Source organism: Varroa destructor, unplaced genomic scaffold (assembly GCF_002443255.2).
Source record: "Varroa destructor unplaced genomic scaffold, Vdes_3.0 BEIS01000001.1, whole genome shotgun sequence".
Lineage (NCBI taxonomy): Eukaryota > Metazoa > Arthropoda > Arachnida > Mesostigmata > Varroidae > Varroa > Varroa destructor.
Window position 1 is genome coordinate 45038526 of NW_019211454.1, and position 12630 is coordinate 45051155.

At 39.0% G+C, this 12630-nt stretch overlaps 1 protein-coding gene across 7 annotated transcripts in view; it reads right to left on the reverse strand.

The window, feature by feature from the left end:
• The window catches only part of LOC111242965 (TBC1 domain family member 19), a 33199-nt gene extending 22296 nt beyond the window's left edge, over positions 1–10903 (reverse strand). For 3 of the 7 annotated variants that reach the window (XM_086974005.1, XM_086974016.1, XM_086973986.1), the window contains exon 1: positions 2801–3134. In XM_086974005.1, the coding sequence (XP_086830131.1) occupies positions 2801–2860 (60 nt within the window). In that variant the 5' untranslated portion in view covers positions 2861–3134. Of the gene's footprint in view, positions 1–2800; positions 3135–9477; positions 9697–10188; positions 10281–10686 lie in introns of those variants that run through there. The other 4 variants (XM_086973992.1, XM_086974021.1, XM_086974002.1 and 1 more) reach the window with 4 other exon arrangements.
• Positions 10904–12630: the final 1727 nt, after the last annotated feature.

The window sequence follows — 12630 nt, forward strand, 5'->3', positions numbered from 1 at the left end:
TTTACACATTTTACGCAGTTTAAAAAACAGATTAGCTCGGAAAAATTTTCAGTAGCCGTCAGCGAATAGAAACAATTCATAACAGTAACTGTCGCCAATTCACGTAGGCTTTTTTCAAGGTGATTTAAGCTGTAGTCACCGACATCGAATGGTCGATCAGAACGTGGTGGCAACAATTTCAGGACTCCATCTTTAAAACAGGCAAACTACTCTTGAGCAGTGCTTCTGGAGCTTCACACCTCTTTTTTTTGTCTGCAACGCTTTCTGTCTTTGGACGTCGATTCGATGTAAGAACTCATTTACCGCCCAACTATAGAAATTTTCGAACAGGCGAATGAGATATAGAAATAACTAAGCTTGTGTAAACATGTGGAAGAGAAAGTAAACATTTAGAGATATTGTTCCTGAACATTGCATGGGCTTCAAACGTCTCTAAAATTATATTACAGCGATAACAACAACAAACATCTATTAAATGAGATAAAAACTCCGTCGCTTAGCGTGCAAACACGAAAGCAACCATATTTGTTTATCGCACTTGTCTGTATTATAGATGGATGGAAACGATATCGGGCAGTTTTTACGATTTTAACTTCGAAGCCGTTAACGACTTTATACAAAGCTATGTGCAAGACACTTGGTCATAGGCTCTAAATAGCACTGAACATTGACGCTTAACATCAATCTGTTTTGTGACGAATTTAGAAACCAGTTTCTACAGTAACCAAGCTCAGAGTTCGTCACAAACCTAATAGACGGCACCCTGTAACGCGTTTACTTTGTTCATTGTTTATTAAGGACGATACTAGCGATATCTGCTAAATCCTCTCGGCGGTAAGAAGAAGAACTGGAGGCTGGATTTCATTATGTCACTCGAAGTACACGACGACGACGACTTGGGTTGATAACGTGGGGGCAGACAAACGCTCTAAAGGTCTTCGATCGGTTGCCCTTACCCCTGATCGCGTGAAGGGCTTGTCGACGATGGAGGGGATATTTTGTTCGATACGGTTGGAGGGTTGACTACGATCGGAGGTGCAAGATTTGATCGTTTCAGATGCCGAATATTTCAGCGACGGATTATTGAGTTCTGCAATTTGTATTCTCACATATTGCTATCATATTCGGCAAAAGTTCGCCGCTCATAGAGATTTCCATTATTCTGTCAACACGTTAAGACAAAACGTTATGCTCATAGATTGATGAGCTCACCCGTTCCACAATGAATGACCCGATTTTTCGAGCTTGTTATGCGCTAACTATACAGTCGATGGTGCACAACCAGAATATACCGGCAAGTGTTTGCGATAACTTATAACTTGGGTTAGTTTAAGAGCATATATAATGCTAAATCTAAAGCAGCTACAAAAAAGGAAATCTAATTCACGGACTTGATTTGTTGTTGTCCCATAAAAATTTTATTACTGTTTGGGTTTAGCGTGCCAATATCGTCACGTAATATTGCGACCGATCTGCATCGTCGTTGATTGATTAAAGAAGTCACTGACTTCAGGGAATTCCTTCGCTGACGTTGTAATTTATCGTACTGCTATCTTCACGCATATATAAATAATATCATCAATACTGTACAGCATAGTACCCCTATCTTACACACATTGAAAGCAATAGGTGGAGTTATGAATTTGTGTATAATGCTTCACTGTTAACGTACAATTATTCATAACAATGACCTTTACCATAATTTTCGTATGAAACATATCGCTCTATATGACCTAATAATAGGTGGTACATCATTGAAATCAGGCTTGACCGCGTCAACTTGAAGATTTAACTTAGTCTAATAAATTTTTTGCTTTAGAAATAAGTGAATGCGGAGCAGAACTATAATTAGGTAAGCCGTTTTATAGAGCAAAACGTCAACAACGAAACAGCAGGTATAACTAGGTCATGCTACGATATTTTTCAGTGGTGGAAATTGTCAATAAGCGTCACAATATTTGAGCTCGGAGGAATTTCAAGAACAAAAAACTGGCTAAATCTTGAAAGGGTTTATTATCCAAAGCAGTAATACATACGTATTTAAGTTCTATTATAGGATGTATACGATAGGATCATATATAGATACGATTGCTTAATTCAGCCTTCAAGTATCGCCACTTTTGAAGTTACCGAAGCCACATATATCAGACGAATGTTGATCATTTAGCCCATACTTAACTTTCTTTTAACTTCATTATCCTGCAGTTAGTTTTTCAAGTAGTCCAGGTAGGATGGATCGACTGGGTCTCAGCGATCCACTAGTCCGCATATCAAGAAACGCTTAATTTTGAAAAGGTTGTACCAGCTAGAATGGTCACGTAAATCCAGTTGGTCAACTATGAACTGAATGCATGATTCATCGAAAAAGTTTATCATAATTCTCACTCTAGGTTTATTAGCCATTCTGTCACATAGACTTGTGGGGGCTCTTACTTGTTGGCCTTATCAGCAACGCCTCGTGCGTTTACCGTAGTAGAAAAGATGATCAAATGGATAGGCATTTTGGAAACACATACTTTACTTAACACGTAAGTGTTTGAAAGTATTATTCATCCTGAGGATATATATCCTATCCCGACAGCTCTTCATAAATTAATTTAGTAACGCGAGCATCTAAAATTAAAATGGTAATACTTCCAATCGGATGATGCATTTGTTCTTCACAGTAAAGTTCGGCTCGGGAACAGAATCAAATACCTACTCTATAGACATTTTCGAAGTTAAAATTATGTCGATTGTTTGTACCTAAGCATGGATTTTCTCGTTAGCCATCCCTGCTTAAACCACGGGCTCAACTCACATATATATCCATGAGGCACTCATGGTGCGTCTGTGAATCCCGTAACATCGTGGGGAACATCGCTGGGGCCAAAGGCCCAGTCCTAATCTAAAACAAAAAAATCACTCCACTTTACCACATGTAGCGGCCTCTAGATGTTTGCCACTTCACCGGATTCCTATTTTTAGCCTGTTCACCTTGAGCCGAATATAATTGGGGAACGAATTCGGTAAGTCGCATGCTCGAAGATCGAAATAAAACACACTGTGATCGTCTGTAGCCGATAGAACACAAAGATTACATGACCTGACGATGATACTGCTTCGCGCATACATGAGTCTTCGGGGGAGCCTGGGGCTGTTTTGCCCTCGTGTACTGGGAAAGGCCCGACGAGTGGAAGAGGTTCGAATGGATGTGAGGGAACAAAGGAGGTAGCTCCATCTGGGGCGTACAACGAGAAACCAAGAATTAGGTTGTACGCTTACAACACCCTGAAAAATGGCGGCGGGGTCGCGGCTAATATCAATAGGACACAGTAAGTTGACATATGTAGATATCGCGCTCAGCTATTGTTTCTCAAAACCTGCTGGTACGGTCACTGTGTCATACAAAACGGGGAAAAAAACTATCATAGCGTGTAACTCACGCATTACATTTACAGTCAGCGATACGTCAAACCAAGGGATTCATACGAATTGCATTCAATTAATATTCATTCATAAGAAATTTTAATCATACAAACTAGCTCATGCTTTAGATGTATAGTATAATATAAAAGAGTGTTTTCCGAGCAGTGCATTTTCATTCAGTCGCTAAATTAGCCGTGTTATCCAAAATAGTAGATACCTTATGAAACTATGTTGAAAGCTCGTACTCTTGCCATGTTCATCCAGTCATATAACCTATAAGAAAACCATGCGCTAAAACGATTCCTGCTGTTAAGTAGATTAAAAGTACATTGCAGGTTTTGTAGCACATCTCTGATCTGAGAGGGCTATACATAGAAGTACCGTTAACGTGATTTCGATGTTTAAAGTTTTTAGAGGGGCAAAAAAGCTTTCTATCAGGTGAGCGACGCACAGTTTAGTCCATACTAGTATAGCAAGCTTGATCCTCTCTTTCCTTTTCCTCTTGCAAACTAGGAAAAAAGGATATACCATGTTATATGAAGTCGGATTTGATATGTAACAATATCGGTACAGATATTTTAGTAAAATGCGACTTCCATGCGTGTTTCTAGCTTGACAAGTGTGCCGATATTTTCTTATGAATTTACCTTAGGCTGGCCGTGAATGAATAAAACAAATCCAGATATTAAATGCCCTATATTGTAAAATAGCGATATAGATCACAGTCACATACTAACGTTCACCAGTGTGAACAGTGTTTCAGTAAAATAGCACAAGGTAGTAACAAGGTTTTTTCAGTAACAATTTAGGTATGCTATATAAACCTGGCGCATTGTAACTGGATGCGGTTGTACTACTCTTTGGATATTTTACGTCAGATAGGCCAAAATAATGATACCGTGATAGCTTAGTAGGTGACGTATTTTCCTGCTAATTTTATGGACACGTTATGGTCTAGGTTTAAATTTGCTTCGTACTGGCAGGATCCAGCCGTCTACGTGTCTGATGGAATACCTAACGGTGATTCCGGATGTAAAACTCGAAACACAGAGGTCCACGTAAGACGTGCACTATAGCTGTCACAAGACGCTACCTGCGTATCGCCTCCAAAAATCTGTAACCTAGTTTTTATGAAACGGAATGAAAATAATAATCATTACATTACAATGCACTACCAAAATGTTTATTTAACAAGTTTATGTTTCAAAAACTCCCCATTATGCTTGTATTATGCTATACGTGTGAGCATTTATCCAATCTGATACGATAGCTTTCCGGGCTAACTTACTAAAAAAGTTCAAAGCCGGTTTTATTTCGTCGCGCATGTTGTGCATGCATGCTATCTTATATATTTTGACCGATTTGATGCAGCTTGCGCTAAATAACTTGAGCAGAGGTCACCCATCGCTTTGCGTCCTTCAAAAAAAGCACCAACAAGGATAGTCATTCACTAGAAAATAACGAAACATGTGGTATTTTCAGTCGACCATTTTCGAGAACATGTCGAGAATCAACTTGTAGAAACATAAATGAACTCCACAATGTGCAACTTCACCTTCCAAAAAGCTTCAGAAAAATTCTTTGGTATCACCGTGTCCTCAAGTGATAATCTAATAATCATGGATTTCACTATGGACGATTTTCCTGTTATATACCTTGTCTTCTGTATAATGAAAGGTAAATTTGAAATGCGGTACATTCGCAGTGTCAAAGATGTCTTTACCACAACTTAGTATCATTTATATTGAGTATTCTATTTATTGTCAGATAACATGAATTCATCGATAATATGACTAATAATATACAGAAATACCGGCAAATCGATAAATATTGAAAGATTTATGAAAGCTACTTAGGACTTGGCATTTTGTCAATCAGTCGCATATCCGTGTGCGTTAAAGATTCTTCAGCGCTTTTCTTTCTGAGCAGAAGGGATTTTTTCCTTGCTATTTCATAGCCAAGACATTAGACCTGCGAGGTGTTTTTTGATTATTCGCATTTCCGATCTTTATTTTTAGGACGTATCTACGAATAGTGTCGCTTCCGGTAGAATCCACATAAAGGCTTTTGTTTGATTTATCGAAGGAATAATGTTAACAAGTAATCATAAATAATAGTAATGACCTTCTTCCAAACTTTTTCCAGGGATCGCCTCATCTCGGCTTTCTACACTGCTTAGAGTATTGCAACGTTTAGCTATTTCCTCTAATCTTCTGTTTCCTCTGAAGGACCGTCGCAAACGTAAACACGGCCGAATAGGACATTGGTGCAAACCTAAAGAGGATCGTTTATTAAAGAGCAGCTCCAATAAAATTACCCAGAAAGAACAAGTGAAAACAAAATAAAGCATTATAGCATCAGTTAAAGCTGTGACTTTCATAGCGGCTGTGATGTTAATAGGGAATCGCTCATCGTCGCGCACTTCAGAAGTAAGCAAAAAATGGCCACGCCGGGCTGTTGCGAACGCATGATGTACATTCAGGCGGTCTACAATGATGGGTTTGCCTAGCCAAAGTAAACTGTAAATACTGTATCAGGATACCATGCCAAGCGTTTACAGGACATTTGAAGCAAACTCTGAGAAGATTCTTCGCTACAATCCGTCCTATCCGATATTTCAATTGTCTGAGCATCGCCTTACAGCGAAGTGCTCAGTTAAAAGCTCAAGATGCTTGTTGAAGTCAGTATTCAGGCATTCTGGAAGCTTTAGTAGCACTAGGTTGTCCGCTGACAACTTAATCAGACAACCTAGGGCGTCAGCTGCTTCCAACCGCAATGTATCACAGCTAAGTTTAGTTATTAATGAGCCTATGTTGTATTTCAAGGAGTTCTTACTTGAGCGATAAACTGGTACGATCTGGTAGCATTAAACAGCACTTTGCTTTGTTACATTTTATGTTTATGGTGAGATTCTGTGACCTAAATGAATTCATTTATAAGGACGATTGACAACTTCAGTTCATATTCATGCTTTGTTTTCCTACGAAGCACTTGATCAATGAACTTTTATTTATGAACTTAGCAGTTCCTTTAACTATCTAATGCTGTAAGAAGTAAACGAAGTGTATGGTTACCACGGCCAATCTATTTGCCAATAAATGATTCATAATGATGATCACCTTTCACTAAAAACTTTGCCACCCCTTGAGCTAGGTCAGTGGTCAGCTATAGGGCAATAAAATTAAATACAAGAGAACATGCCCTTTCTTTCTAGTCAGATTATAGTCTCGCTCAGTTATTAAGTTGCGTTTCAATAGATGGAATAGAACCAGCAACGCTTTACTTTTGGTTTAAATATGGATTGTAATACTAATAATAATGGTAATAAATTTCGATTAGAAGATGAATATTTAAGCGAAATTATAATACATTTGTATTATCTACGTTTCATCTAGAAGGCAAATTTCGAATTTCTTACTTTTACGCCTTACGTAGTGTTCCCAAGGCTTTCGTGCAGGAAATATGTTTAGTTAGTTTTGAATTCATATTGTGGCTTTTTCCAGCGCATGCGCTCCAGTCATTTTTGATGTAACATTGAAGAGCCAATATCCTTTCTACTGGCTGCTTCACTTACATTAGAAGTATTCCTTGTAACTAACTTAAAGGATACCATTATATATATGCTGGTTTATAGGGTGGATATAGATGCCCGGACGACGCTGGTTCGAATGCGCACATATACAGCATATGTGTGCCAATAAAGGAAGGTTTAAGGGTACTCAACAGAAGCTTTGGAGCACTACGTTAATGGTATTAATATATGGTCTTATTCCGTCACATGCATCATTGTGATATCAGCAAATTTTGTTCTAGAATTCGTCGACCATTAGATTGGGCTTTGTGAAAACTAACTGGGTGAAAGTTGTTAACTTTAAGTTACAATCGTTGCGATATGTGTTAATTCACTAGTTGCTCGCTTTTCGTAAGATCACGAATAGAAGCCCACTTTAATTAGAGCCGTCCCAGTATTATAAGCGCCGAGCCTCTCGAAAGACGAAAAGACACTGTAAAAACACCAATATTTATCTGCTTTTAAATCTATAATCTGGTGACTATTTCGTTACAGAAATTAATGTTGTTTTTTTTTTTGCTGAAATTATTATATGTCATTAGCCGTCACAAAGTCGAAATGCCTTTATAAAGTATCTAAACATTACTTAGATAAAGGGATAGTAGTGCGACAATGAATACTAGTTATCCATTGATCGTATAAGAAAAACGCATGTTCGTGTAATAAATTCAGGTTCGCGAAATGCATGGATGGTTGGGCCTGAAAATTCGAGTGTTGTTTTCAAAATGTTCCATTTATGAACGTCGTAGGAAGGGCGCACGTGTCATGAACAGCTGTTGTCATGATGTAGACATCTGATTGCGGTGCCGGCCCCTTTGCGCACCTTTTGACAGCCTTATCCTAAAACGCATCACTTATTCAGGGATCTAAGGAGCGGTTTTGTGTGACAGGATCGACTAATAGAAATAAATTTGGGGACTCAACCGTAGGACAGCAAAAGAAATAGCGGCGGAGGATATCGAGTACGACCCTTTCCCATAATCGAACCAAAGCTCAGTAGTTGATAAAGGTTTTATACAGTAACGACGCGGCACTTACAAAAAGTCGCGAGATACATTGCGTCGATTTTATTCTGGGTGCAACATCGACTTTATCTCCAGCAACGGTTGGTCCTACTGTAGGAGGCTTTCGAACATTCTGTGCAGTTTACTCTCGGTTCAATGCAACGGGTGCTAAATATGTATCTGGTAGATGAGATCCTAAAATAAGACCTTTGTAGGGACACAAATTTAATTATAGGCCACTTTCACATATGCTACCGTGGAAGTGGACAACCCTAAAGATGCTCATGAATAGCACCTTGAGATGCATCTGCTGGCAAGCTTGTCCTCGACAAAAACACTGGACACATGTTTCCTATAATAGCCCATTAATAAATGACATATAAGCTATTATAAAGGAAATTGGTTAAAGCAAGAGCCTGATTAACCGAATTGTTATATTTTTGTGTCTTTTCGCCGGCGGCTACCTGATAAGATTTAACTAATCGCTCCCATTTATCTGAAAGCGACCGATCAGGCCACCATCTAATCAGAGACAACAGCCCTAACTCATGAAACAAAACTACAATTTGCTATTTCGGTCGTCATTTGTTACGGTAGTGACCCGTCTTTGTAGCGAAACGAGAATATTTTCAATTCGTAAATGATTAGAGCTGGAATTGTTTTATTGATTCCTTTTTTTAATGTACGCTTGCTTTGCCACATTAGTTCTTCCCCGTCCAATAGTAGAAGAGTGGTAATCACTGGTTGTACCGTTCGTTGTCAGTTTGCCATTGACCAAAAGTGATGTTAGCACAGCTGAATTCATTTAATCGAACAAGCTATACGCAATACGTACGTTCACCTACGTAGGCAGACAGCAGATTAGATAGCCCGATTGCCGTTATCATTGTTAGGCTCGAAGGTCAGCTCGCCGTGTCTCGCATTTCTGAGCTAGCCATGGCTGGGGTATACCCACTGGCTTGTCCGGATTTCGAAGGCTGGAAGGGTTTTGGCGATTGCCTCAGAAGCTCTATCGATTTGATAAGGTTCGGATGATGACGCCAAATACTAGGACCGCCGAGGAAGGGTGAAATGGATGTTCGATCAGAAGAGGAAAGCCTTCGAACTGAACACTTTCACATGACGCTTAATTTACTATTCAAGCACCGTCCCTTTACAAGCACGACACTTGTAGGAGCGATTAACCTGCGATCATAATACACCTCATATTCTGTACGTATGTATCTCGCGATACACCAACATTCATTCGTAAGGGGAACGGCTTAGACCTGCTGAAGCGAGTACGCAGCGGGTCATGTCAGGTTATTGTTCTATGTGAGTATAGCACGACGGCGATAGAGTGAAACGGGACCAAATAGTAGAGAAAAATTAATGGATAGCTTATAACGGATTCTACAGTATCAACTAATATTGATTTTAGGTCAACGTAAAGTTCAAAACAATCAGAATAACCTCTTGAATTTAGTGTTGTCAAACAATCAACGAGTTACTTACCACTCGATTCCTAATTACTAACCGAAATGGGGTGTAGTCTTCGCATCTAGGCCTTTACTTGTGAACTTAGCAAACCTCTTTCGGCAATCCTTCCGGTCACAGAGTCCTCATTGTAAATGAATTGCTTGGGCAACTTTTAAGTTCGATACAAAGCCAAATAGAATAGAACTGGGTTCACGTAGAGTTCCAAAACTGCAGTGAATTTACAAAGCGGAGAGACTGTTTTGCACCGAAAAGGTAAAAGAAAAATGAGCATAAAACACGAGTTAAAATTACTTATATCAACTTGATCTTGCCATAGGTAATTTTAATTTATATTTTTGTTGATGATATATATATATATGGACGCAATGGTCCTACTATATACGCTATTCATTAAGATGTGGGCGTATGGAATCAAGGGCAAGGGAATCTGTAAAAATTATCTACCCTACCGCAATAGATATGAAATCTGTCAAAGGGAGCCTACTACGTGCGTTCTTGCAAATTTCGATAAATAGAATCGTCCCACTGATTGTGTCTATCCTCCTGATTATTATCTATTTTTCCCTTTAATTCGAGAAAGTTTAGGGCGTTAAGTGAAAGAGTGGCAATAACTACATTAGCAATAACGTTAATTGGTCCATTGGGTCCGTCCTACACAATCAAGTTAATCAAGGGCTGGTTCGAGAGGAAAGATGTCCTTGCTTAGAGTCTTGGTCTTTGACTGACCTTCGACGTGAATCTGAAGTCTTGGGGGCACGGCGATCAGAACTACCGTGGCGCGCGCACGTGCTTGACCTCATTGCTACGCAACCTTTAAGCGACGCGTTCTAACTAACTGCATGCCAATGCAGAAACCCAATTATGACTATAGATTCCGAGACCAGTTGTTAAATAAAATCCTGAGAAGAAAACATTTTTTTCAAAGAAAAAAACGTGAATTACTGGCCGCTTAATTCTAATTCAACTTTAATTGCGCCTAGTGATAACTTTGAATACAATGCTGCCTCAGCATGTCTGAACCAACACGATTACTCTGAGTTTCCCGTAAACTCGAAGGATTTATATAGTCATTCATACAGTGATAAGGTTTCGGCAACCGACGACCTTCCCTCGCGAAAAAGTAATTACTACTTTTCCACTACAGTTTATACTATTCACTTTGTTTTTCGTTAAACGCGAGAGAAACTTAGTTGTTGGGGTATCTCAATATGAATTAGCACTCACCAAATATAAATTCGCGAAACCGACCCATGTTACGATGTTGTGACCCTCATCGTAAACGGTAGGGCTGTTTCGTTAAACGATATAATGACGCGGAGGCTTATCATTAACAGCTTTCATTAACCCAACACCACGGCTACGTGCCTGTCCGACGTGCATAGTTATTACGCATCCCGTTTTGTATCGATTTCTGGGCAAAGCTTTGAATGACCCGTGCTAAAAAACAAGCGACCGTAGCGATATCAGTTCTCGTATTAATGGCTCATGCATTTTTGATAATATGGCAGCCATTGTAAGAAATAACTGTTTGATACATCCTTTGATTCAACTATAGTAAATCTTATAGCTCCATTATAGCTATATAGGAAAGTATAGGTAAACAGCTTGAAAACAGGGAGAGATAGCTGAAAGTATAGCTTATCGCTAACCCTATCCTAAGATTCTATTTGTTCTATTGATAGGGACGCGTGAGAATATCTTCGTGTAGAGAAACAATTGTAGCAAATGAAGTACTAACTGTTGAATAGGAGTCGTTATTGGGCGACTTCAAATAGTCCATAAGACATGACGAGCTCGCTGATACCGGTTCGCTGATTAAATAGGAGCGAATCTATTGCAATTATTTTACTAATATATTCACAGTTTATTTATTTCTACAAAATATTTAATAAATAACATTTAAGCGTAGGTAATTCTTCTGTAACTGTTCACCCTATCATTCTACCCACCAGCACCACCTTAAATATGACTAGGTCTACGTATGTACCGCTGTACAAGGACAGGATGTATGTATATGCAGTGGAGAGATGAGCCCCTTACGTTCAAAATTTTCTAACTAATTATACTGCCCAGTTGACAGATAGTCCCTGTTTAGTTGATGGCCTTTTATCCTGAGTGCTGTCTTGGTCTGACGTAAAATGGCATCTCGGCCAGCCCACTTAACACACCCACAACAGCCCATTTAATTTCCGGCCTTGAAGGAACGGGTATGTTATTAAAAGCGAAACTTTTAATATGATATGTCTTCCAATTAACTGAGAGTTTGTGTGTTTGTACGAATCAGGATACATTTGATCGTAGCTCAGAGTTAGGCACAGGCGTTTGATTTCCTAGTCTCATTCTAGACTATCTGTGCTTGTATCATGGAAATGGCATGTGGAAATCTATACTTATGATATAAAATACGAATATAAAAAAGACTCTGTGCCAATAATATTAAGGATACGTTATTATTGTTTTTTAAATATATAAAAGAAAATAAATAACAAGGTATACAAAACGACTAATTCAGTTTGCGGTGTATCAGATAAGTCAAGTCCGAGATAGTTACTTCGCTGCTTACTCGTCATTTTTGACCACTTGAAAAATCGTAGTATGGCTACGATTGCACCATGATTGCTATCGGCCTATGTTTAATGACGTCCCATAACCATCCCTTTACTGCTGCTGAAAAGTATTTCGAATCGATTACTGGATTAGATGTATCTCAGCTTTACGCAGTACGATTATGGCGCCTCAGCTAAACAAGTTGACCAAATTGTCTATTGATACTTAAGCACCGAAGGGCAAACTGAGTGCACAACCGTATCTCGATTTCGTTAGCTATATATATATATATATATATAGGGATGATAGAGGGGAATTTCGTATAAGGGTCATTTCGGCAAGCTCTCAAGCTTGAGAAGCCTCGATGAGTCCAAAACTCATACAAAACGCAACGAGGGTTTCTATGACAAGCCCGACCCGTTCTGGTCAAAGTACAAACGTCCTTACAGTCTGTTTTTACAATCATGTATGTGTGTACATGAAATTGCACCAAACACGTACGGTAATCTATTTTCAGCGCATAAGAGATAAAGGGATATCAAAACTATCTACTCCAAAGGTGTACAATGCTAGTACATCTTTCAAGCAGAAGGTGTACAATCATTGTACACGCTTGAATTA